Below are 24,884 nucleotides of genomic sequence, written 5' to 3'. Positions count from 1 at the left end.
TGTGAACAAGGATTTTTAACTGTCTTGGGAATGAACACAGAAGCGCAATCGCCAGGATGTCGAAACGACTGAAGTCCAGGCCCAACCTTCGCATTAAATGTTTACCAAGCATTGTTATCTTGTATTCAGTATTGTATCGCATTTTGATTGTGATAGTTAGCCCTTTGAAATACATAGCAATAAACGCTTTTGTTTTTGAAAATTGTTCGTGGGGGTAATTGGCTCACTTCAGGGTGGAGATTAGGGTAACAGCCAAAACAAGGTTAGGAACCACTAGTTTAAACGCTATTACTTGACCATAACTTGCACAAAGACCAAGGGATGATAGTACATCCAAGAGAATACTCGATCTTGTTACCTGATGTATAAAAATGCCAATTGACAATAAAAGTCTGGCGACATTGCATCGACGTAAGAATGGCTACCTATGTAACGATCTATTTCTTCAGGTAAGTATTTTTGTGCAGCTTTGGCGATGATGCAATGGATTTAATGACTTGGCTGGTATGATGTTATAGTTGTTATGCAACTCCTTAATTATGCTTTTTCTGAAATCTTTTCTTTGTGAAAGTTCAAGGTATAAGTCATTACCAAATTTTGTGTGTCCGTAATTTTCTTGTTCGTCAGATACGTTCTAACAGACGAAATTACATTTTCCGAAATCCATCTTAGTTAATTAGCATTTTGTAGAATTTTACAATCACTACACTGTGGGATAGCACAACGGGTAAGGCGTTGGCTTTCCAATTATACAAACCTGGTTCGACTCCCGGCTTCAGCATGTTGTTGAAAACATCGCTCACCTCTACCTAGGGTGTAATAAATTGGTGGGCATAACTGCTGCAGGAAAGGCGGCCGAGAGAAATGAACTGGCCGTAAAATAGCAGATTTTGCTGAAAGGTAATTCCAGACACTGTGTTCATCACAGGAAACAATCATCCTTGTTTCACTCGAAATTCGGGAATTAGCACGACAGAAAATACATAAGTTTTTCTTCCGCTGGATGACGCGCCGATCAACAATTGCCCCACTGAAAAAGGCCTTTCCCCATGTCCGAATTTTGCCGAATTTTATATTTGGGGTGTCAAACAGGTAACCCATATTTTTACGAAGAAAAATGGTTGTTATCAAAAATGTCCGGTTCCGGCTGTTTTTATGTCAATTCTTACTCGCCTACTACCCAGTGATCGATTTCGAGTAATGGGTAGGCTAGTACCAAATTTAAGTCATAAGTAGAGTAGACAACCGGAAACAGACATTGCCGTCGGCTGCAGCGTGGGTCAGGTGTACGTCGGAAGGCGTACACTGATGCATAGCGCTCAAGTCCGCTTTCCCGCAATGCAGGATAAAGATATGAAAAAACAAACAAACAAAACAAACAAGATCGGGGGGCCCCCCGAAAAACCACTTCTACGTCTAGAGTAGCATTAATCCAGCACTGCACTGCACACTATTTTGCAGAAACTTCAAAGGCTGAAAGAAAAAAAATTAATAATAACGCAAAATCACATTTTGTCCACGGAGGGGGGCCCGGGGCACCTGCACCCCTAAATCCGGGCCTGCATGACACAGAAGGCAACGCACTCGTTAGCCTACGTGAGTAAGAAACTTAAATCAAAGCGCAAATTAAAACTTTTAGCTTGATCACACCAGTAGCCTACAGACAACACGCCTTATTCTAAAACTAGCCAGAGTAGAACCAGGTCCGTGTTAACCGCCCACGTAGGCCTCGTCGACCAGGGGAGAAATGGTTGTTTAGGGGCCCACTCATTTGAGTTTGTTTTGATATTTCCTTTGGCTATTTAAAATTAAAAAATGAGGTAAATAGCCTACTGCTAAAGAAGATAGGTGTTTATTAGCTTAGATTACGTAACATCATAGTCTAGCCTATTTACCACCACAACCCCCGGTTGGAGCCCACCCACATTTAGTTGGTCTAGCATTTTTCGGCTATTTGAAATATAATGTGTCAAGAGCCTACTGGTTCAAAAGCTCGACATTTCATAGCTTATTGGCTGCATCAATCATGCTTTATATCGTCGATCATCATTTGGAATGGCTATTTTAAATCAACGAAACCAGTAGCCTAAATCTATGCTATTTTGTTAGAGTTTATAAAAGATATGATATTACCCTCCTCGTTTTCTCGGAAAATATTTTTCAACGTTTAATAAAATAAGACTTTCAGTAAACTCTGGTGAAACGGTAGAAATGCTCAATATTGGCAGCCAGCAGCGTTGAGTGGGACTGTCCAGGGTAGGCTATAATAGCCTACTTTTGCATCCGAGATTATTTTAGTATTTTAAAAACTTTGAGGTGGAGCCTGCATTTGAACGAAACTTCACAACGTTAAAGTTTTGGATCTACCTTACGTTGAAGTACAGTATTCTGTATTCACTTCAGCGTCTTAAAGTATTTACAAAAACAAACAATGCGTTTTTATACAATTGACAGCATTTTAATTTACACTTTAAAATACATGAGGTTGCTGCACAATTATTCAGTAAAAACTGACATCAACAAGATTCACAATTTGCAAAAACAACTTATCCAGCAATTTATCAAAAGAATCGATAAAAAGTTTACAAAACCGATGTGTTCAATCTTTGCAACTTTTAGCTTGACATCACATTGAACGCTAAATAAAGTAGCAAGGCACAACATAATGTACAACAATGCCTGATAATGCAGCACCAACTTGTATGGCAGGGAAATGTTCTCTTGTTTCAGCCCAATGTTTTTATATCAAGACCTTGTCACTTGTTAGCAGTTGAAACTTTTTTCGAATATTTTCTAATAGAACGTCTGGTCAAGGGTGGTGGCTTGCTCTTAGGTGGGTTTTCACCGCGTTTAGGTCTCGTTTGGACTTGGGGAAGTTGTTTTGAAGGACGCATTCCACGAGTTGCATTCTTAACCACAGAAGTGTCAATTTCAACAGCCTTGGTGTTTGCCACAAGCGGTGTTTTCGGCTTGATGTTCTTTTTTAATTTTTTTTTGGAACTTTTAACTTCCTGCTTTACGCATGAACGTTTTTTCGAACGCTTGGTGGTGTCATCTCCCATAGAAGAGCGAGTGCGCATTCGTTTTTCAATACTTACGTCATTGGGGCCTTTGATTGTCTGCAATGAGCCAGACGAACTTAATTGAATTTTAGCAGATGGGCGACCCGGTTTCGCTTTAACTTTGCGTGTCACAGATTTTGATTTTGTTCCAGCTGATGGCGTGACACTAGTCTTCCTTACGCGCAGAGATATTGCAGTTGAAGGAGGCGAAGTGTCATTAGATAATGTCATGAGCTTCTGTGGATCTGCATCAAGCGATTCATTTATAGACGATGCGTCGTCTATAGTTTCATTGTAATGCGGTACTGCGTTGTCTTGTGGCTCAGTGTCAGGTGAGCAAGCCGCGGCTGATTCTACGTCATCGAGAAGAGACATCTCTGTTGTTGATGTGGCAAGGTGTGTAAGAGAGCAAGATACAGCATCACTTGATGACGTAACCGGTATAGTTTCAGTGTCACATAGCGAAACACTTTCTTCGTTTACGTCCAAACGTAAAACTGAACTGGAGGTCACCGTAGAGGAAGTACAGTTTGACGAACCAACAACAGATGACGTAACAGGCGTGGCAATCACAGCCTTAGAAGAAGTAGTGCGTATTGGCGTCGTTGCAACTTCTGAGCACTCTGGTGTCATTTCTACACTATTTTGTACATTGCCCAAGTTCATATGAGATACCAAACTAACATTTGATGATGAATTTGATGATGATGTTATGTTTGATGACACAAACAACACTAAAGCGGTACTTGTAGATGTATTTTCTGTTGTATTGCTTGCAAGTGGTGATGCATCACTGCCTTGTGAGCATGTCACTTCTGACGCTGAAACTGTCGTTGAGCTGTCGTCATTTGGTGCAGTGGCTGGTACAAGTACAGTATTTGCAGAAACGAAATCTTCTTTATCTGAGTTTACTTCACTAATGCTAGAGCCACCATTGTTGATGTCAATTTCTGCTTCATTGCATTCATCTGGTGGCGTCACAGCGTAGCCATGATCTAACAAAGAAGGCACTGTCGTCACAGGTTCAACTTCTGCTTCGGATAAAATTGATTCACGTATGGGTGACGTTACCATAGCAACTTCGCTGTGCTTGCCTGGTTGTTGTAGTTCAAGGATTTCTACGCAACTCCCTAGAACAATATCCCTCGAAAGTTCGTGTTTTGACACCGCATCACTTTCATGCTTAGTCTCATCATGAATATGTGGAGACATTGAGACACTTTGCTCAGATATTATGTCATTCATAGAGTGCTCATTTGTTAACGAGCGCTCTTCACAAATGTCTCTGGGCGTTGTTTCTTGCTTTACAGGCGTGAGCACAATCTCTGCTGGACTCTCCATTGGAGTAAATACAATTGGTTCGTTGACACCGGACGGCGTTTTCATATTCACATCCTACAAAAAATAAAACCATTTTTACCAGTCGGCACATATGATTAAGCAATATCCGGCAGCTCCTCATCGAATTAAAGATCCTAATTAAAGAAAAGTTATTATCATGTGCACATCCTAACTTGTGCTTCAACGTTATTACGCAATAACTTAGGCCACTTCAAAGATTTATTTGCAACTAGGGTTGAGATTTCGGGATCAAATTTGAAATCCCGGGATTGAGATTTCCCGGGATTTTTACTCTTTAATCGCGGGATTTCTCGGGACTAGCAAAGTAGGAAAATACACATGCAAGCTACACAAACGATATTTATTTATTGTAATACTGACGCAAAAACATGAGAGCATCAAGAGTATCATTGTTTTAAGACGATTTCTGATTTTGCTGGCAAAATATCTAAGAGCTGAAAATGCACGTTCAGCCTCAACAGATGTTGGCTTAGTACTTTTCAATGCCTCATATAAACTGTTCAGGTTTTCTGGCTTTTTTTGCTTGCTTCATATAGCAGCATTTCTTTTTGCATTACGCGAGCGCCAACATCAAAGTTTTGTGCTTCTTCACTTTCATCTTCTGCTACGAAAGCATGCAGCTCTTGAGCTAAAGTTATTTCAGTGTCATGGCTATACTATCCTCTGTTATGGCATCTTCATGCTGTTCAGTAGAGCCTCGATCCAATTCAACAGTTGGCTTGGGAACAATCTTTGAAGAACGTTCGTGGCCAGGGCAGCAAGTTTCTGACGTTTTATTTTATGACCAAGCTGATCCTGCGGTTGAACACTGTAGAAAGGTTTCTTGAAGTACGGTATCAAAAAAGGTGAACCAGTTCGTCATTCCGACGCTCGTCGATTCGAAACCTAAAGCTTTTCTTCGTCCTTGCTAATTTTCGAATTTAGTTATTAGTCTCTTTGTACTAAACGCTGAAGCTTTCAAAACGGTTGGACAAAAGTTACATTTTGCTTTTTCTGTAGATTTACAATACAAAAAGTTTTGCCACACCTCGGATTTTCTCTTTGAACTTACACCTTCAAAATTCTCCATTTTGAGCTAAATTTTAATTTCTCCTTTGCAAAAACTTTGTGCAGAATTAGCAGAAACTGTAGGCTAGACCTACTGACAGCACAATGGCACAACCGTCTTTCTAACTCTAAGATACCCAGATGCACTAATGCTAAGACTGAAGCGATTGCGTAGTTCATTGTTATGCCATGGTTGGTGTTATTATCACACTAATGTGGAGTGTTCAAGACAACCACCTGATATTGTAAAACTGCTTTAAAACCAAAATAATATAAGCGTCAAGCAATATGGCGCCACATCAGCTTTTGTGGATGTTTTCTGGAAATCCCAAGATTTTTATAAAACTAATCCCGGGATCGGGATCAGAAAAACGGGTTAAAATCCTGGGATTCCGGGATCGGGATTTCCCGGGGTCCCAAATCTACTTGCAACTATCGGTAACAATCTGGAACAACCGTTTTACCTCAAATGACTGGGATAGTTGGATTGATTCATCCTCAGCAAGTTCTGTAGAGAGTGGTTTTTCCGGTTCAACTGTTGCTAACTCAACGAAAGCGGATTTTGACTCTAGATCCTCTGGTACAATAATGGAGTTTTGATTGGTGGAAACTTCCGAAACTTCGAAGTCTACATTTTCTGTTTTGGATGTTTCAGCGTTATCCTGAAAAAAAAATTCAAGCCAGACATGAACAACAATAGACATCGTAAAGCAAAAGTGATTGAAGTCCTTGGTACAAAAAGTGGTTGTCAAAATATTTGTTGACAGTGAGTTTTCTAAAACTTAAAAAAGTTATTTTAACATATCTTCTTTCAGGCCACTCTTATCTTCTTGTATCATCGTAACTGACATACCACATTGCCAGCTACAACGATAATGTCGTAGGCTACTGTTAACTGTCGGGCCACGCATTGTCCTTCATTGAGCTATAATATATAGTTCTTTCAGGAGACGTGATATCAGTGGCTTGTATGTGTTGCAGATTTAGAACACATTTGAAAAAAGTCAAGGTAGTTAAAACGTACCGAGATATCGCAAGAATCTTGAGAAGAGCTAATAAGTTCACTAGAGAGAGCACTGGCGTCGCTATGTGAGGAAATGATTGATTCGTGTGAATGAAACGCTTGTTCAGGTTGTGATATTTCACGATCATGTGAAAACTCATCATCGGGGTCATGTGAAGATTCTTCGACATCGGGCGAAGAAGGATCACTGGACTGACGTGAGGATGTACCAGGATTACATGAGACTAAAGTATCAACTAAGGTCCATTTTCTTGTTCCATTGTTTTCCTGCAATATCATGCAAATAAGGTACTGTAATTGCCAAAATAGGAGAATTCAAGAATATTCACTGGATATTGTTGTAAACCATCGTGCAGCACTGCAGTTGTCCAAACAAGTGCGTTTTCAACCTATAATCTTTTGATGGTACGTCACCATTAGTTCATTGCTGTGGTTGGTAACAAGACCAAAAAGAGGAAGCTGCTTTATTATTGAAACATTAGATGACCTTGGGAGGAGAACAAACTTTTACGCATATGCTTTTGTGTATGTTCTTCAGCAACTTGAGGTTGCGCGGATAAAACTGTGGTAAAATAATATGAAACCTGTCGTTTTATAAAAAGCTGAACACCATTGGTGTTCACCAGTGAATCCAACTTAGTCGTTGAAAACGTTTTAAGAGGTCTGTAAATGCATTGACTTCCGGAAAAGGCATTAAAAATCGTACACCGGTACTAAAAAAAACTTTGCAAATTTTTATGTCAGAGTCTCGCTTAGATTTTAGTGGTCTGCAGGCTTGATAATTCTAAAATAAGGTCCATGACCACAAAAAAATTTGAGAAACTGTTTTCCGTGCTTAATTAGCGACATTCCAGAACACACAACAAATAGTTGCAGAAACATCCGATAAAAAAACATAAAATTGACCACATTGCTATAGATCGGATTCAATTATTGAAAACTTGGCTTTGAGTGAGTTATCTGCAAGACTATAGTGAACTTCTTTGAACAGCAACTATAAGATTATACTAATGTTGAGATGTACTATAACAGCTTATTTATCCTGGAACATCTTTTACGGTGCAATTTCAAACCCAATGCAAATATATACAAACAAAAACACGACCATCTTTTGTCTTGGTAACATATAGTAATCAAAAGTATAACAAAAAAAAAGTTTAATCGTTGCCATTAGCAGTGGTTATGATGTACCTGAGTCTTCACCGCTCGCAGTTTAATCTTTTGAATATATTTTCTTTTACTTTTTGATTCGTTGGAATGTGATCCTTCATATGTCGTCACATTGGCAAATTGTTCACTCTCCGATGAGTTTTGTTGTGCATCAGTTGATTGATTGGAGTCTGCAACGCATGTGAAATGTAGATATGACATATTGCACATTTGGAACAAAAAATAAAATCTCCTTTTTGTAATTTCGAATTCATTAAAAAATAATTATTTGCAATTCTACAGTAATTTACAGAAACGAAAGTGGCGGAAGGTAGTTGGTGTCGCATCAATTATTTTGCTGTTATCTGCTAATACCAACTTCAATTCAGCTGAGCTTTGTTTATGTCCATCAGAACACTATATATTAACGCAGCACCTCATTTTTGATTCACTTTGCGACTAATAGACTTTACAAAAACTACACTCGAGTCAACATGCCAGAGATGAAACACTAGTGGTCTCACCTTTTGATTGGGAAGGAATCGGTTCCATCGTCACCAAGACGCCATGGTGCGGTTGACTGCTTCTGCTTGGGCGAGACAGGTTTGTTTCTTTGAGGTCCGCGATGGAAAGATCAGTTTCTTTGACAATCTCAGAAGAAGTCACAAGGTCTAAAAATATTTAAAACGTCTATGCAGCAGCTACAGAATGCGCATTTAAGTTGCTTGCCATTGGATAAAAATGATAACTAGCGTCATGGGTTGCATGCAACGGACCGTTAGTGACTTAGGCTAACCGGTATCCAGTCATTTTAAGAGTGTGGAAAGCAAAAAAGACATAAAGACAAAACAAAAATTAATTTTGTTTATAAACTGAACCTAACCTCTCTCATTTATACTAAAGAAAAGTGGCGCCTTGGTTAATACATAGATCGCCTGAGGGAATACTGGTGCATTGCGTCAGTAGCCGACAGTACAACGCAACATGCACTTACAAAAAGCATAAATTAAAAATCTATCTCCTTGTCGGTTACTGCAACAGACGTTGGGTCAGTATCTTGTTTTGCTCACGTCACTGATGGTCGTCATCTACCAAAAGCATTCTGCTAGTGAGCCAAAAGCTAGCAGTATCTATTCGATCATAGTATCTAGTCGATCGCATTATGATCAATCAAAAAGCATCCTATTCGGGTTTGAATGCACCTTGAGAAAAAAATTACGTGCGTTCACCTTGTGACAAGCAGAGAAGTACGCTAGACGTAAAATGAGTAATTGTATTGTGCTTGTGACTTTGATGCTCCAGCATTCACTTAGGGCTAGGCGCTATTGCACAAAGTGTTGTAAAACAACTTTTCGTCCCATGTGAACTGGCATTGCAGTTCATTTGTAAGGCTATGGAGCGTGAAATAGTTTTGTTCGACCTTTTCAGAACTGCTGTAGGCTATATCGAATAAACGTTAGCACTTTACCTGTTGGTCGTGCAGGAACATCCTCAATATCACAATTCAAAAATGACAAAGTCTGAAAGAAAATATAAGAAACATGGTAACACATATAATTATACTGATTACTGAATACTGAAAAGTTTGGGTGTTCATCAGGACAATTATTGTTTTTAGCACTAGTTGCAACGTTCATCTGATGAAAGTGAAAGTAAAAGCAGCAACAAACAGGTTGATTTATTGCTTCACTGACGTTTCGCGCATCATGACAATGCGCATCCTCAGAGCGAATAAAATACAAAAAAAAATTTACAAAGTTATATACTGCAGTGCGGTGGAAGGCAAAAAAAAATGAACACACATTATTTTATTTTAATCGCATTGCAGTATATAACTTTGTAAATTTTAATTTGTATGTTATTCGCTCTGAGGATGCGCATTGTCATGATGCGTGAAAGGTCAGAGAAGCAATAAATCAACGTGTTTGTTGTTGCGTTTACTTTCACTTTCATCTGATGAACGTTGCAAGTAGTGCTAGAAACGACATATAATTATAACGGGTTTAAAAAGATTGGCTTCATAAAAACTTGCAAAGCTGATTTTCAAAATATTTGATGAACTCAATGTCAGTTGCACTTCTAAACAAATCGACACGTAAGTGAAGCCATCCCGGAAAGCAATACGTGTAATGATAGTGTTAGCTTAGTTACGTTAAAATGATGAAAAAACGTATAAACTTTTATTTAGGATGTTTTACTTTACGGTAAGCTACAAAATGGACAAGCAAGCTGTTTCAACTTTAAAAACAGTTCATAGTAGTTTACAACCCTTCAACGTCATAGTAGATCAGCAAATTAAACTACCCACATGCACTAAGTATAAAAACAAAATTAACGTGACTTTGTTAATGCATTATATCCAAGTTTATAAGTGGTAAAGTACTTATTGAAACACAATCTCTATGCGAACTACTCACGTGTTGTTCATCTTCATTTGATCCCTGATTGGATCTACCACTGACTGTTAATTGGAGAGGTTGTTTATCTGGAATTCCATGTTTGTTGTTTCCTCGAACGGTTGAACAAGATGGTTCCTATAAAGTAACCAAGTATTTCATTTTAAACAAGAAGAAGTTAAAACTTTTGAAGCATATTTGTAATCATCAAGTTTCAATGTAGTGAAAATAAAAACACACGTTTCATTTTTTTCTAAGATAAAAAAAGCTTCAGTAAACCATATTGCGGCTGGTGATGCAGAGAGATGTAGCTTTGCTACTACAGTGTTTATCATGTTCATCAGCCCTGAGAATATTTATCAATGAAAATTTGGAATATTCAACATCGATATCAGACACACGAGATTTCAATTCATTTCAAGTAAAACTAATTACATACTGGGCCTACTAATCAAAGGTACGCAAGTGTTCAATAATGATAAACTTGATTGAATCGCATAAATGCAGCAGCGTTGGCAAGTTGGTTCAGGGGGTACCTTTTGGATCCGAAATGATTTTAAGGGCCAGTAACCTTTCCGGGGGGACCGGGAACTTGAAGAACTCGTATTCGTTGGATATAATGCAATTTTTAGAAGTGTCTTAATTTAGGACCCGAGAATCTCATTGGTACCGGGCCCAAATTATCCTCTCAATGGGTCTGATAAATGTGTTCAATATCGTCTAACCTGTACTGCTGTTGAGTCAACAAAATATGCCTCTGCCTCCTCTTCAATGTTTTCTTGGCAAGTTTCTTCTTCTATCAACATAGCAACAGGAGAACGAGTATCTTCTTCACGACTTGAATCTTCTCCATTTGTGTCGAATCCAGGAGTCATTGTTAAGCTAATCCTAGAAGAGCTGGGATCAAGCACTGACTTGACGCCATCTGTCAAATGTTGACAAAATATAGACAAATTACTGAGAAGGTTCTGGAACGGACAAAAATCAAAGAGTATTTCAAAATTAAGCAATAAAAAGAACGCCTATTACATTACTTTGAGATTAGTTTCCAAAATTTAGGTAGGTGATGTTTAATGTTCACAAATTTACTTTTGGTTTGTTATTGTTTTAAAGGTTGAAAGACGAAATAGTTTGAGCACAATTTTTTTCTGTTTTACCTTCAAAGCATCACTCGATGGTGTTAAAATGATCTTGTATATAATCTCCTTTAGGTAATCTTTAGCCTTGCTCTAGGAACGACGCATTAGGTAGGCATAATATACAGTTGTGCGATATCGCACAATGTCGATAAAAACGCCCATGTAATAAATTTGGGTTAGCCTCAAAACACAAGTTTCCGTTGTGTTCATTTTACATGACTGTTCATAACACGTTGGTTCATTGCTGATTCGTTTGAGAGGTATTAAAGTCAAAGGTCTTCAACGTTGTTAAAGTGTTCACAGAAAGTGAATACGGATCGTAGCCTATAAAAATATACATGTTTTAAAAAATACCATTAATGAGAACCGCAGCATCTTATACATCACCTGTAGGTTGACTCTGTGGTGTAGATTTCTGAGAGAATGTTTCCCGTCTCAAAGATTCCATATTTTGCAGCGGGGAAACATCAGCACCGCCACTGCGCATCAATTCGTTTTGGGCTTTTTGAATACATCTTGTCATAACGTCATCATTGACGTCACCACTGGGACGCCTCGAAAATTCTTTGGAGTGTCGGTATGCTTCTGTATATGCAAAATAAAAGTAATAATCACCTTGCACTGCCAGATAAAAAAAATAAGTAATAAAAATAGATCGAGTTACGCTTTTAGCAGCATGATCGTTGTTTACTTCACAAATGTAACAAACGACCTGTTTAAGCTTGATGCTGTGGGTTCACTGTGGTAGTAGCGGTTTGCACTAGCTTTCGGAACACAGTTCCCTAGTCATCTGCAATGACAAATTGCTTCAGGCTAAAACAGGTCGTTTGTATCCGCATTTGTGAAATAAAACTATTCATATCTTCAACGGGTCACTGACGTGTTGAAAAAATCGAAGAATACAAGATCAATCTCAGCAATGCAAAACAAGTATCTCATGCATCACCTGTAGGTTGACTCGGTGGTGTAGATTTCTGAGAGAATGTTTCCCGTCTCAAGGATTCCATATTTTGCCGCGGGGAAACATCAGCACCGCCACTGCGCATCAATTGGTTTTGGGCTTTTTGAATGCACATTGTCATGACGTCATCATCGACGTCACCACTGGCACGTCTTGAAAAATTTTCAGAGTCTCGGTGGTCATGGTGATGAGTGAGTCTACTTCTCATCATAGCAGGATCTTCGTGAGAAAATGTACGGTGTCTTCTAGGAGAAGAAAACCTATACTCATTTGTTTCTTGGGATGCAATGTGGGAATGAGGTACAAAAGGTGAGGCGTACTTTGACTTGGGGTTCAAAGGATGTTCTGCTGAAAGAATGTTAGACGTAGGGACGTCAAAAATACGTCTTTCTGGTTTAACATCTACATAACGAGAGTGGATTGGTGCGAACTTATGAGCACTGAAGCGATTCACAACATGATCAGGCGGAAAACTGTGATCGAAACTTCGCCGCCCATCGCGAGACATACCATCTTTCATTGTCTGGGGAGGCTCCTTGTATAGTGGGGCAATACTTGGGGGTTTAATTGGTCTTCCGGCTGTACCAGCGCCGTGAACCTGGCGTCCTTTATCAAACATGACGTTGTGGAATTTTAGAGTTGGATGAGCACTGGTCACGCTTGATTGGCGCTCTAAAGAGACTGATTTGTTAGCGTCATAATCTGGTTCATAAAAATGCAGCATTTCATTGTGCCCATGAGGCTTGCAAGAGAGATTTTGTGGGAAACTAGCTTCCGGTGTCATTTCAATTTTATGTTTTTTCTGATCAGATAAGTCGTGTCCACTTCTTTTACTCAAGTCCAATACCCCACTCTTTGTGACAACATAACCGGATGCAGGCTTCTTGCTTGGATGTCTCAAGTCAAGAGGAGAATCGATGGCAGATGAGGAAGAAGCCTGCGTTGAAGAAACACAGGTGTTATTCATACTGCGATCACGGACAATGTGTTTTGATGTTCTCCACAATTCATTAGGTGGATGTGATGATAAAGGCCTCGATCTTGGAGTTGTTGATACATTCCACATGGGATTTTGCATTTCTGGCTTCTGCAAACACTTGTTGCATTCTGAATGCTCATTCATTTTTGATCTCCAACAATCATCCAGAAACGACTTTATCTTTGGATGTTCATGCTTGCATGTAAGTGGATAAGAGTGGCGTGATCTTTGTGGAAACAATATCTTCTCTTGCTTTGTATTTGGACGTATCACCCCACGAGAAGTTTGAGATCGGTAAAACTCTTTTTTCCTTTGTTCAAAGGGATGAGGATACATGGGAAGACGTGGTTGTTTGCGTTGTTGTCGCAATATGTTTACATGAAATCTAGAAGGATTCTGGTGAAATCGGGATTGGTTCGGAGGAACTCGAGCAGCGTTCGGAAAGAATCGGGCATTTTCGGATGTTGCACGATATTTAGATTGAAAACCTTGTTTCTCGTAAGGATGAAACTTTCTATCGGATCTTTCGACTCCCATTTTAAAAAATTGCCCGGGTTTCTTTTCTTGCTGCTTTAAATCAGCTTCGGGTTCAGCCGGTTTCTTTATTTTTTTTGATAGCATTAGACTGTGTCTAACTTTATGTTGTTTCTCTTCCGAAGAGTTTGCAGGATGCGAATATCTTTGCTTGATATATTTTGCAACGTTCAATGGATTGTTTCGAATGACAAGATTTTTTTTCTTGTGAGGTTGCATGGATTGTAGCAAGGTGTCCGATGAAATTATGTTTTCACTTCTCCTTTGAATTTTTGCTTCCTCCGAAAATGACAATGAACTTGGTTTCGTGGCAACTGCTTTAGCAGTTTCAGCACCGGAGCTTAAATATAAAATATGTGGTTTAACAAGCTATCATTCCTTCGGTTTACTTTAATATCCACTTAAGTTTTTGTGAATCGCTGTTTAGTTGGACACCGCCAAACATTGAAAAATTACCTGATGTTACATATTTTATATATATTCATATATTAAAACAATGAAAACTATTAATACTACAAAAAGTGCTCAATGCTAAGCAAAAAAGGCAAAGCAGAGCGAATTAAATCAAATATAGTTATTACTATCTGAACCCTTAACAGCCTGTTTCACCTATACGGATCATCAGAAGTTCTTATTCAAATAGAATAAGAACTTCTGATGATCCGTAAAGGTGAAAAAGGTTGTTAAGGATTCAGATAGTAATAACTATATTCATACATTATATATTATAAATATAAGTTAATATAAGTAAATATAATATAAGTATATTATAAATATAAATATAATTATAACTTTTCATTGTTTTTATTATAAATTTATATTATTTTCTATATATTATAAATTTGAAAATATGTGCAAGATATAAACAATTAAAACCTTTCGTTATTCCAACTATCAACACACACAATGTCATTTTGTTTTCTTTTGCTGCAGTTGTGAAAATAACTTAGATGGGACTTTTATAGTAAAAAGATTCACTTTCAAGCCTGAGGTTAGCTGAACACACTTTGCGTTGAAATTATTGATTGGTTTTTAATTTGCGTTTCTACAATGAGCGATTACCAAAATCTTTATGACAACTGGAGGCAAAAGAAAGCAAACTAGTTGTTTGTCAGTCTTGTCTTCTTTTTAACATGTCAGTTTGCCACACCATTTTGAGTTATTCTTGATACTAGAACAGCTGATTTTCAAAACTAGGTTATGTTTTGGTAGTTACCACCAATCAAACCGGCGTTAAAAACAACAAAAACTTCAAATAGAAGATGCCAATTTGACATATTGACCAACCTTGCTGTTTTCCGGTTGGAGAGTCGTTCTAAAATTTTTCCAAGTTTTGATCCTTGCTTATTGGTATATGTTGATGGTGATTCTTTCTTTACTTCCATTGGAAGATCGGTCAAAGGTTGAATAAAAGAGGAGGAGGAATGAGTTGGTAAAGTTGTAGGAGGGATACTACTTTTCTTGAGCAGAATAGAAGATGACACAGCCGGAGATGATACAATTGACGTAGGAACTTGAAGAGTCGGAGCCGAAGATGATTTTGCTTCTTCTTTTTCCCGATTCTCACCTTCGGCAAGATCTAAGTTGCAGTTTTTTATAAAAATAAAGTTGAACCTACAACAGCAACCCTATGGTGGTATAATGCAATAATATATTTTTGGAATGACTTGTGGCACAAAAAAGTCAAACATTTCGACTTCTAGAACATTTCAAAAACATTATTTGAATAATCTTTGAATACTTGCACCATTTCTGGGCGGATTCTCTAAATAAAGGTTAGCGACAAGCTAATACGAAAGAAACTGTTTCAATGGAGTACACATTGGCAAACTAATTGTTTCTCTTGTCATTGAAAGCGTAAACTTGTAAAATACTAATTTGGTTACATGTAGATACTCGGCTTAGTAGTTAGAGTGTGCACCTCTGAATCACTAGGCATGAATTCAATACCCTGTCATATCACACAAAATACTTTACAAAAGTGGTACTGAATCTTATTCCGGCTTGACACTCAGCCAACTAATTTAGATGCAAGATGTACCAGTTTTTGAATACCAACGGTTCAAAAATGTTAATTTATGCGTTCCAACATGTATCTGATTATTATCATAAAAAACTATACAAGGCTTAAACTTTAAAGTTCGTCCTTTTTTTCCTGAAAACAACGGCGTATGTTGATCAGTTGCACACAATCTAATTTGATATACCGTAAATATGTGAAGGTTCACTGGTGTCTAAGGGGCATAGTGATGACAAATTCCTTTGTCACGGACAATTTACCACTTCAAAGTTAGTTCAAACTTATTCTAAAACATGTATTCTGAGCTATTTCAACTTTGTATTATTACAAACCGGTAGCATTTTCACTAACAGTCAAACTCGTCGACTTTTGCATTATGTTGATAGAAAGTATGGCAGTAGTTACTATGGAAAGGTTTACACAGAGTTAGAACGACCATACTCAAAATTGCTTGATATTTACAAGCTTGTTTATTGAACCATAAAATGGCTGCAGAAATATCTAATTTAACAAAACCTAAATGTGGATTTTGTGTAATTAAAAGATTCTATTGTGTCTACAGTGGTTTCTCACCTTGTGCATGATTCTCATCTTCCATCTTATTTGTAGATTGGTTCTCTTCCTGAATCTTGAACTTGCTGACCACCATGCTGACAGGAAGAGCCGACCTGACCACCTAAAGTCAGTTTACTTGATAAATCTTCAGTAAAGTCAAGCCTAATATATGATGCATACTTTTTTTAAATAGTTGACACTTGACAGCTGAAATCATGATTCTTTGCGATTAAGATCTCAATAAGGGTCTGGTGGAACAAAACCCGCTGCAGCTGATCTTTTTTATGACAGCTAGAAAACCGCTTCAGTTAGCGACACTGCAAAGCTGGTTGCAGCCTGCCTTCAGAAGCAGCATAGCCTAACTAGCCTTATTAGGTAGCCTATGAACAATTCAGCATTTTATAATCGCTTTCACACTACTGTATGTAAGGTATGTCTGAGTTGAAAATTGCTCTTTCCTGGCTTTTTATGAATTCCCATTTTCCTGGCTTTTTATGAATGGCTTTTTATGCATAAGCTAAATCTAAAAAAGCATATTGTTTCAGCTCTCCACAGCACCAAGAAACTAATGTATAGGGCCTATGTTCCAACGGATTTTGGTAACATTGTGATTTCTCTGGGGCTCTCAAGCTGTGGCGAAATAATAACACTCATTGCGGATTTACGCACAACTTTGGCAACAATGATAAAAACATACTTGGTTTCGTTCATGCTTTAACCGGTAGTGACGTCTCATATTCACTCTACTGGTAAATAACTTGGAACATTCTGGACATCCGTGGGATCGAATCAAGCTTTCGTCCTGGCTCATGGTTACTACGCTTTTAACAGGTACATCCAAGCTAGGCTGAAAGATTTTCGCTCGGGTTTCAGAACTTTGCGTTTGCTTGGGTGACTCTGGGGTTGGTGCCGGCAATTGTCTGTATAATCAGATTTGATGAACAAAAATCTAGAAGTCAAGAAGAAGTATGGAAGCCTCGTTTATCAGAGATGCAAGAATGTGTAACTACGAAAATTAGCTTCAAGTTAATCAAACAGAGCGTGCCATTTGGATTCACAAGAATAAACTATAGAAAAAGCAAATTTTTCATCAAGTCGTCGCGAATAACTTTTCATTATTTTGTTGCGCATAAGTTATACACAATGAACTGCAAAACTTGAGATTACTGCAAACTTTGAATTTTTATCGTAAGAATGGCATTGAAGATTGTGACACGAGCACATAAAAAACGATATTTACAAGTTTCCCTTCGTCGTCAATCCTGCTTCATTGCTTCCGCCCATCAAGGTCCCCTTCTCGTATTGGTCAAGGTTCAAATACGCAGCAAAGTCGATGTTTTCTTCAAACTGATTGCTTTTGTTGTCTGCTGTTTCCTCTGCGTCGTCCTACAAGAAACATCGCGGTAAATTATTTTAGTGCTAAGCTCACTCAAAGTCAGTTTCTCGTACAGCGTTGCTCAACATATAGTTAAAATAAGACAAGAATAATCCTTTTTTTAGTCTACACTTTGCCAAATCGTCACCAAAATAACTGGAACTGTTAACAAGCGCACGAAAGTCAATGACGTAACTTGAGTCATTTGATAGGGACGCAACTCTAATAAGACAAACCAGCGCAATTCGGCAAGGGGCTTTTCAAAAACTAATTACATTGAAATTAAACTTCCTGCTGTTTTGTCACAAAGACAAAGCAAATTGACTATCTAGTGACAATTAGAGGTTCAATATTTAACTACCACAGTATACTACTAGCGATGAGCATATTTTTTTCCGGTTTTGCTTACTTCATACACCGTTGTGTGCAGCTGAAAAAGCGATAAGACTTCTTAGTTCTGTAATTTGAATTTAATCGCGAAATTTTAACATGTACAGTATAACTGCAGACTGTGCACACCGTTTCGGCCTTCCAGCCTCCTCAGTGCAGTAGGTACACCGGGTAAGGCCACGGAGATATACTGTGTACCTCCGTGTGATGTTTTCCCATTTCTTAGTGTTGTTAGTGACCCTGTTTTTAACATTTTTTATGTTTTTAAATAACAAATGAAAATTTTTGCCAAATGGCTACACTGGGCATATAGAATGTCCAAATAGAAAAAATCTTAGATGTAGGATTTGTCTCTAAGTTCGAATAGCCTACCGAAGGTTACAAACTGTATAAGTAAAAAACGATTTTAAGCTTTATTTGTGAGTTGTTTGTTTACTTTTGTCCAATGCAATTTGGAACAAAAGTCTGGTTGCGTAGCTTTCTGTGCTCAATGTAGCCATTTGGCTACATCAAAAATTCAGATAACATAGCCTAATTATCTGAGACTAAAAATATTTGCTTCAAAATGAGAGCATCTAGGTTAGTTATTTGTAGAAAAAAAACCTGTGAAAACAAAAACTGCGCAATCATTTCATCATCATCAACCAATTTTGATTATACAGGCCATGAATTAATCCTCATGTCGAGGGTGTGGCCTGTCTGTCTGTCGAGAACGAAGTCTTCCCCTCCACACCTCGCGATTTATTGGGTTGGCAGAGTCCATGTTCAGGGCTACAAGGTCACGTTTTACAAGTTCTTCCCAAGAAAGTTTTGGTCTACCCAACTTTTTGGAAGACTCAAATTTTCCATAGTTGCCTCTGCACCATATTTTCAACCATGAGTAATTAGTGTTTCCCATGATTTTTTGCTTTCATTGCCTTGACAAGAGATAAAATAATGGACAAAACCATATCGAAATATCTTTATTTATAATTACGTATCCTTGTATCTAGTGGTGAAAGAAAGCGATTCCTATACCGCTGGTTGTAGGTCAATAAAAATATGATTAGTGGAGCGAAGTTAGCGAGAAAATTGTGCAAAAGCAAGGAAAAAATTATTGTTTTTTCCGTTTTTTTTTTTTTGGGGGGGGGAGGAGTGTTACCAAGCGTCACCGCGTGGATCCACTACATCTAGAGACCAGTTACCCCTCACATCTAATACTTTGTTATCAAGAAAATTTTCAACCCAAATTTATTTACGGTATTTTAAAAATATACTACAATGTCAAAATGATTGGGAAGCACCTGCCCCTTCCCTTGTGTTCGATTAAACGTTACCTACCGACGAAACTTATCACATTAGCCTGTGAGTCAATTAGCTTGTGATTCAATTAGGAAACATCTTACCTTTTTACCAGCTATTTGTGCTTTAGTTTTCGTCACCTTCATTTTGTGGACAGATCGCAGATGTTTCACCATGTCAGTTTTCTGTATGAATCTTTTGTTGCAAACCTGCATCAAGTTAGTCAAAACTTGCGATTAAATTCAGTGCGACCAGAATCAAGTTTGTGTTTTCAATTTTTTATCTTGAATACTGCGACATTATTGTGAACTAATTAAAAACATCTCTCACTGCTTCATTTGGTTTATCATAAACAATGAACAAACTACAATGAGATTGAAGTGATTTAAAGGCTCAAAGGCAACAAAAATGGACTAATTTTTAGCTTTTATACGTAAGGAACTGCTCTCAAACACTTATTGCTTCTTGGACATTATGTTGGCTCCTTGGCTTAGAAAAAAGCATATTGTTACTTTAAAAACTAGAACACCACTTTCTGAAAACTAGAAAACCGCTTTGTCATTGGTCACGATAAATTCTAAAAAAAAATTATCTTATTTGGAGGCTAACGTCCTGGGCAATGGGCATATTAAGAAAACAAGTTTAAAGACTATTGACCGATCACCAAACGTTGAAGATGAAACAGTAAATTTATTTTATGCAGTTGTTTTGGTAAATTACTTGAACTACCAAATAATCAAAATCTACCTACCTTGCATACATGAGGGCGGTCGCCAGTGTGTGTTCGTTCGTGGCGTCGAGCATTGGTCGAAGTTGGAAAGCGTTTGTGGCAATATTGACAAGCGTATGGCCTCTCCCCGGAGTGACTGCGTTTGTGACGTCTTAGTTCATGTCTGGTTGCGTAGGAACGGTCACATGACTCGCATTTGAAGGCGGCAAATTGCTTCTGTATCAACGCACAATGTTTCGACTGCAAAATGAAAGAAAATGAATGAATGAATGGGACATAAATTTAAGTCTACTATTGCTTAACTGTTTAGGAAAAGTAAGCTACTTCCATTAATCATTTTCAGTTTGCAAAGCTACTGGGTGTATTTTTACAGTTGTATCCGATGTTGGAATCATCGTAACACTTGTATTGCTGGTATGCCAATCGCAATGAAATTAAAAGCTCAAATGTTTTTTTTACAAATAAAAGTGTTTGAATGCGCAAAAAATAATTATCCAGCAATTTTGAAATCCAAACTAAGTCAAATAACTTTCACTTTGATTAGGAAATGCAGAGCTCCACAAGTGGATTGCAAAGAAAATATTTTACATTTACTTGCAAAAACAGATGAAGAAAAAGTGCAAATAAATTTAAACAAATTATAAAACTACCCTACCTGGTGATGGTGGCGCAATTCTTTCTTTGTTTTAAAGAAGGACTGCTGCTTTGAGCACATCTTGCATGCGTAAAGGAAAAATGTTTCGTTTTCCTTTTGTTCTGCACCAAAATCAACGATTCAATTTCTAACCATAATAATAATATGCTTATTTTTCTAATACTCTATTTTTATTTTCTTAGAGGTCTTGGGACATTCATGTTATTTTGATTGTAGTTAAAGCATCGGATGATTACGTCATTCCTAAATCCCAGTACATAATAGTCATAATAGTCAGGTTCACTATGTCAATAAAAAGACTTTCGTTCAAAATTTTGGGAGATTAGCAAACCTATACATTTTCGGAAAACTTAGACCATGAGGAATCAGAAAAACGTTGATTACATTTGCAGAGATGTCCGCATGGCCGCCATTTTCAATTTTCATAATGGCTGCCGCAAAATATATATTTTGCTCTATCTCGGCTCCTAATTAACTTAGAAACTTCATCAAAAATGCTAATCCTATGTTTTAAGAGTCAATAAATCCATTACAAGCATACCTAGATGCTTAGCGTTAACCACTTTGCAATTATCCACCATATTTGTTTTCAAAATTGCCGCTGAAATTATATGTCGTTATAAGTTATCACTACTTACTAGTTGAAATATAAACTTCATTCAACATGCTATTGCTAGTGCTAAGTTATGTTGACTAAGGAATTCATTAGAAGCAAGCCTGCACACCACTGCCATATTTTGAAGACAAAAGAAAAACAATTTAATTTTCTAACAGCTGTCGTTATTTACAATATTTGCATAGTCTGATAGCGAGGATCATTTTCAATATACCACTATAAATGCACATCACTGCACCTATACAAACACTACCACACCGAACAGTTGTTATTTCATATTTCGTCATTACTGTCCTGAGTCCCATTTCCAGCATCACAGTCAACGTCATTTTCGCAGTCTGTCCTACACAGACACCAGTCGGTGCAGGTCAAGTTGTTCCTTCGATACGAACATCTCTGGGTTGAGCACTTGGTTTTGCATTGGCATTGGACTAGCTGAATGATGGTTTGTGATGCAGGTAGGTAGAACCTTGGTGGTGATAGGTGAAATCCCACTTTCATCCTGATGGTAGCCATGCCGAATTGAATCAAGGAGCTGTTGCCACATGACAGGTCATGCATATCTGCAATATACCGTGGCCAAAAGCGTTTGTACTTTATCCGATCCAGGGCAAAGAACAATTTATTCAGTTCTTCACCAGCTTGCAAATGGAGATCGAGATCTGCATTCCGGGATGCCCTGACAAAGAATCAGATCGTTTCCACACGGTGAACATACTTCATCATTGACATAAACATCGCATTAGATGAGTATAGAGGAATTCTCCGTTTCCCATGCTTTCAATTGCCGTATCACATCTTCATCTGTGAAAATTCGTTCCAGACGGTCATGAGCAGTCGAGATGGATTCAGAAATAGTTTTTTTTTTCTATCAGATAACGATGTATCTGCCTCCTGGACCTCATCTGCTAGTCTTGAGCAGATAATCTTCAGCTGTGGCTTCTCTGTGAAAAACTGATCAAAGGCCAGTTCATACAAAGCTATGTAAATGTGGATGTGTGCACGAAGAGTTCTCTTGTAATGCGCACACTTGAGAGTTTGTCTTGTGGTCGTTGATCCATACACGTTGGCTTCGATCCAGGCATCATCAATCCCAGGGTTCTTTATGGAAGTTCCTAGACTCCTCTTCGTGCAGCCATCACAGCATGCAGCTCATCCAGTTTGGCAACAATTTCTCTTTTCAGGTCGACCCGTGCGTCTAGCAACTGCACTGCCTTTTCGTAGAGGGCCATGTCGAAGGTTATCACAGTTGGGTACACTATGACCCTCCAGTTGTCCACCCTCGTTTTGAGTGAGCAATCCCCTACTTCTACCATCCCTACTTAACCAACGGCTAACGTCTTCAACTAGGATGATTGTAGAATCACAGTCAGCATAGTAGGCCACTCGTGAGCAACTTCTGGTAGCAGGGGCAGTACCAGTACACCAACTTGGGTGAGGGGTAGGCAAGATGAGATGAGTGACTTGTATCCTGCCCATCTGGGGATCTTGCTCTGTTCATCATTCTCTCTTGCTCTGGATAAATTAGATGCTATGACCCGCCATAACTGGGTCAGTTCATATGACTGAGTAACACCTGTTGTGTTGGTCTCAAACCTCCGCTCTCTGTTGTCAGGTTCTGGTTTTGGCACATGGCTTAATGGGCACATGCTATGGAAGGATGGATAAGTTCTTAGCTGCAGTAAGTTCAAGCTTTAGTGCAACAAGTTCTCCTAGAACAGGGGTCACCAACTGGCGGCCCGCGGGCCGCATGCGGCCCGCCACGCTGTTATGTGCGGCCCGCGGAAGGTATCAACGTACAAGTATAATCAAAATTACTTTACTTGAACATTTAAAGATCATGAAGGCAAAATATCCTTTCCGGAAAGCATATTTTAGCTTTGCATACGATTCCACCGACTTACCAAACAGATTGTATAGTTTTAGGTGGGGGTTGCTTAAAATTATTCCAATGCGATGTCCAGCCACACTGTCCCAGTGGTTAATTAAAACGTCTGTGAGTAGCCTATAGGGTTGCTTATTTTAAGTTTGTAAATGTCATGTAAACAATAGTGTGCGTTTCAACGTTATTGTGTTTCACGAGCGGTGTTCCCTTTATGCAAGTTTTTGTTAGCAAAATAGGTCGGTGTGCCAACTCAATTTATAATAAACTGGCAAAATATTATACAGTATATAAATTTAAAGATTTTTTCTGGTTGTAATACGAAAATATTTAGCTTAGTAGGCTGCAAAATGTTGTTAATCAACAATTCTTGCCATGCTGATAAGCACCGCAAGTGACAGTTGTCTAATAAATCAAAGAAAGACGGTTTTATAGACTCTCACAAAAAGGATGAAAAACCAACTCATTACTTTTTTGGAGGGAACACTGTTCATGGGCTACGATAGAAACGTTTTTTCGCTGATTTCCACAAGCGTTTGTTTCATGGTGCCTAGTTTCTTTCTCCCTGTTATTGGAGCCTATTTTTCGCTGATATGTTTGCAGGTCCCCATTGTTGCCTGTATTGCGATGTGTCAAACATTTCTTTGTTACTGAAAATGTTAATTGCAAGATATTATTTGTGAAGCGAAGTGACAACACCACTCTTGCTTGACGATGATTCGATGAATACTTTGATGAAACCGCTCGCCTCGCTATAAGTGCGCAAAACAAGTGACCTCGTTTATTAGGCATTGTTAAAGAAGTCAAAAGTGTTGTTATAGGAGCTTGGCCTGGCAGTAGCGTTGTTCGACTAATTTTGTTGCTGCGGTATTTTAAGACAAATATTAATAACATGTAACGCTAGATACTGGGTACGAAATGCGTTCTTTTGTTGCATAAAAGTTAACCTACCTAAAATTTTATTAGTGCGGCCCGCCACATCTCTCCTTAGTGCAAAAGTGGCCCGCATGCAAAAAAGGTTGGTGACCCCTGTCCTAGAACATTTGCTTTCTGATACACTGTAGTGATTGTTCCATGTGTCGTGCCTTTTTCCTTGATTGTGTCCTCAGCAAAGTTCAACGTATGAGGTTGTACAACTCAGATGGAACATCTTCTCTGATGCTTGACACTGTCACTATGTCTGCCACGTCTTTCTCAGTATTGAAGTTAGCAATAGCGCCTCGTAGCCTAGCCTACTTGTTTGGCTGTCTTGTGCAACATCTTGGTTTTGTCCATTTCACTGCTATAACTTTGCAGCATAGACGTATGAACCATCTGTTCACAAGCTTCAGGGTTGTATAGAACAGATGGCTTTCTTCTGTCTCACTGATTTGACATTTGGTAACTCTGAAAAAATCTCACCCTTCAGCCACTGTCGTGTCAATTTCGGTTTGTGTTTTTCTGCCTTTTTTTGCCTCCAAGCATGGAAATGCAAGTTTTCACAATGTCATCCATGGGAAGGTGCCTAAGCTTTCTTTCCTGTCTGGATCTCAACAAGATTGATCAATTCGATCAAGCACGCCAACTGGATTGCTAACTCATTGTTGGTAGACTTCTCTTTGTCACTGGCTTCATCTCTGAGGACATGAAACACATGCCGAGTCCAGCAGAGCTTGTGGTATCTCACATCTATCGCATGTGCATCACTTGGAGATATCGCATTACTTAACATTGTCGTTAGGACCGGA

The 24,884-nt window shown here is 38.4% G+C and overlaps 1 protein-coding gene across 1 annotated transcript in view; it reads right to left on the bottom strand.

Annotated features, from left to right (window-relative positions):
• Nucleotides 1-2,442: 2,442 nt before the first annotated feature.
• The window catches only part of LOC145765412 (uncharacterized), a 33,880-nt gene continuing 11,438 nt past the window's right edge, over nt 2,443-24,884 (bottom strand). The window contains exons 8-24 of the mRNA XM_082577237.1: nt 20,660-20,760; nt 20,026-20,244; nt 19,379-19,483; nt 17,469-17,614; nt 16,926-17,148; nt 16,247-16,349; nt 14,941-15,232; nt 12,126-13,993; nt 11,567-11,764; nt 10,766-10,965; nt 10,062-10,178; nt 9,113-9,164; nt 8,169-8,315; nt 7,687-7,835; nt 6,496-6,762; nt 5,936-6,133; nt 2,443-4,457 (exon numbers count right to left, since the gene is read on the bottom strand). Coding sequence (XP_082433363.1) covers nt 2,757-4,457; nt 5,936-6,133; nt 6,496-6,762; nt 7,687-7,835; nt 8,169-8,315; nt 9,113-9,164; nt 10,062-10,178; nt 10,766-10,965; nt 11,567-11,764; nt 12,126-13,993; nt 14,941-15,232; nt 16,247-16,349; nt 16,926-17,148; nt 17,469-17,614; nt 19,379-19,483; nt 20,026-20,244; nt 20,660-20,760 — 6,086 coding nt within the window. The 3' untranslated portion in view covers nt 2,443-2,756. The remainder of the gene's footprint in view (nt 4,458-5,935; nt 6,134-6,495; nt 6,763-7,686; nt 7,836-8,168; nt 8,316-9,112; nt 9,165-10,061; nt 10,179-10,765; nt 10,966-11,566; nt 11,765-12,125; nt 13,994-14,940; nt 15,233-16,246; nt 16,350-16,925; nt 17,149-17,468; nt 17,615-19,378; nt 19,484-20,025; nt 20,245-20,659; nt 20,761-24,884) is intronic.

The sequence above is a fragment of the Aplidium turbinatum genome, chromosome 2 (genome assembly GCF_918807975.1).
Source record: "Aplidium turbinatum chromosome 2, kaAplTurb1.1, whole genome shotgun sequence".
Taxonomy (NCBI): domain Eukaryota; kingdom Metazoa; phylum Chordata; class Ascidiacea; order Aplousobranchia; family Polyclinidae; genus Aplidium; species Aplidium turbinatum.
This window is presented reverse-complemented; position numbering and strand designations above follow the sequence as displayed.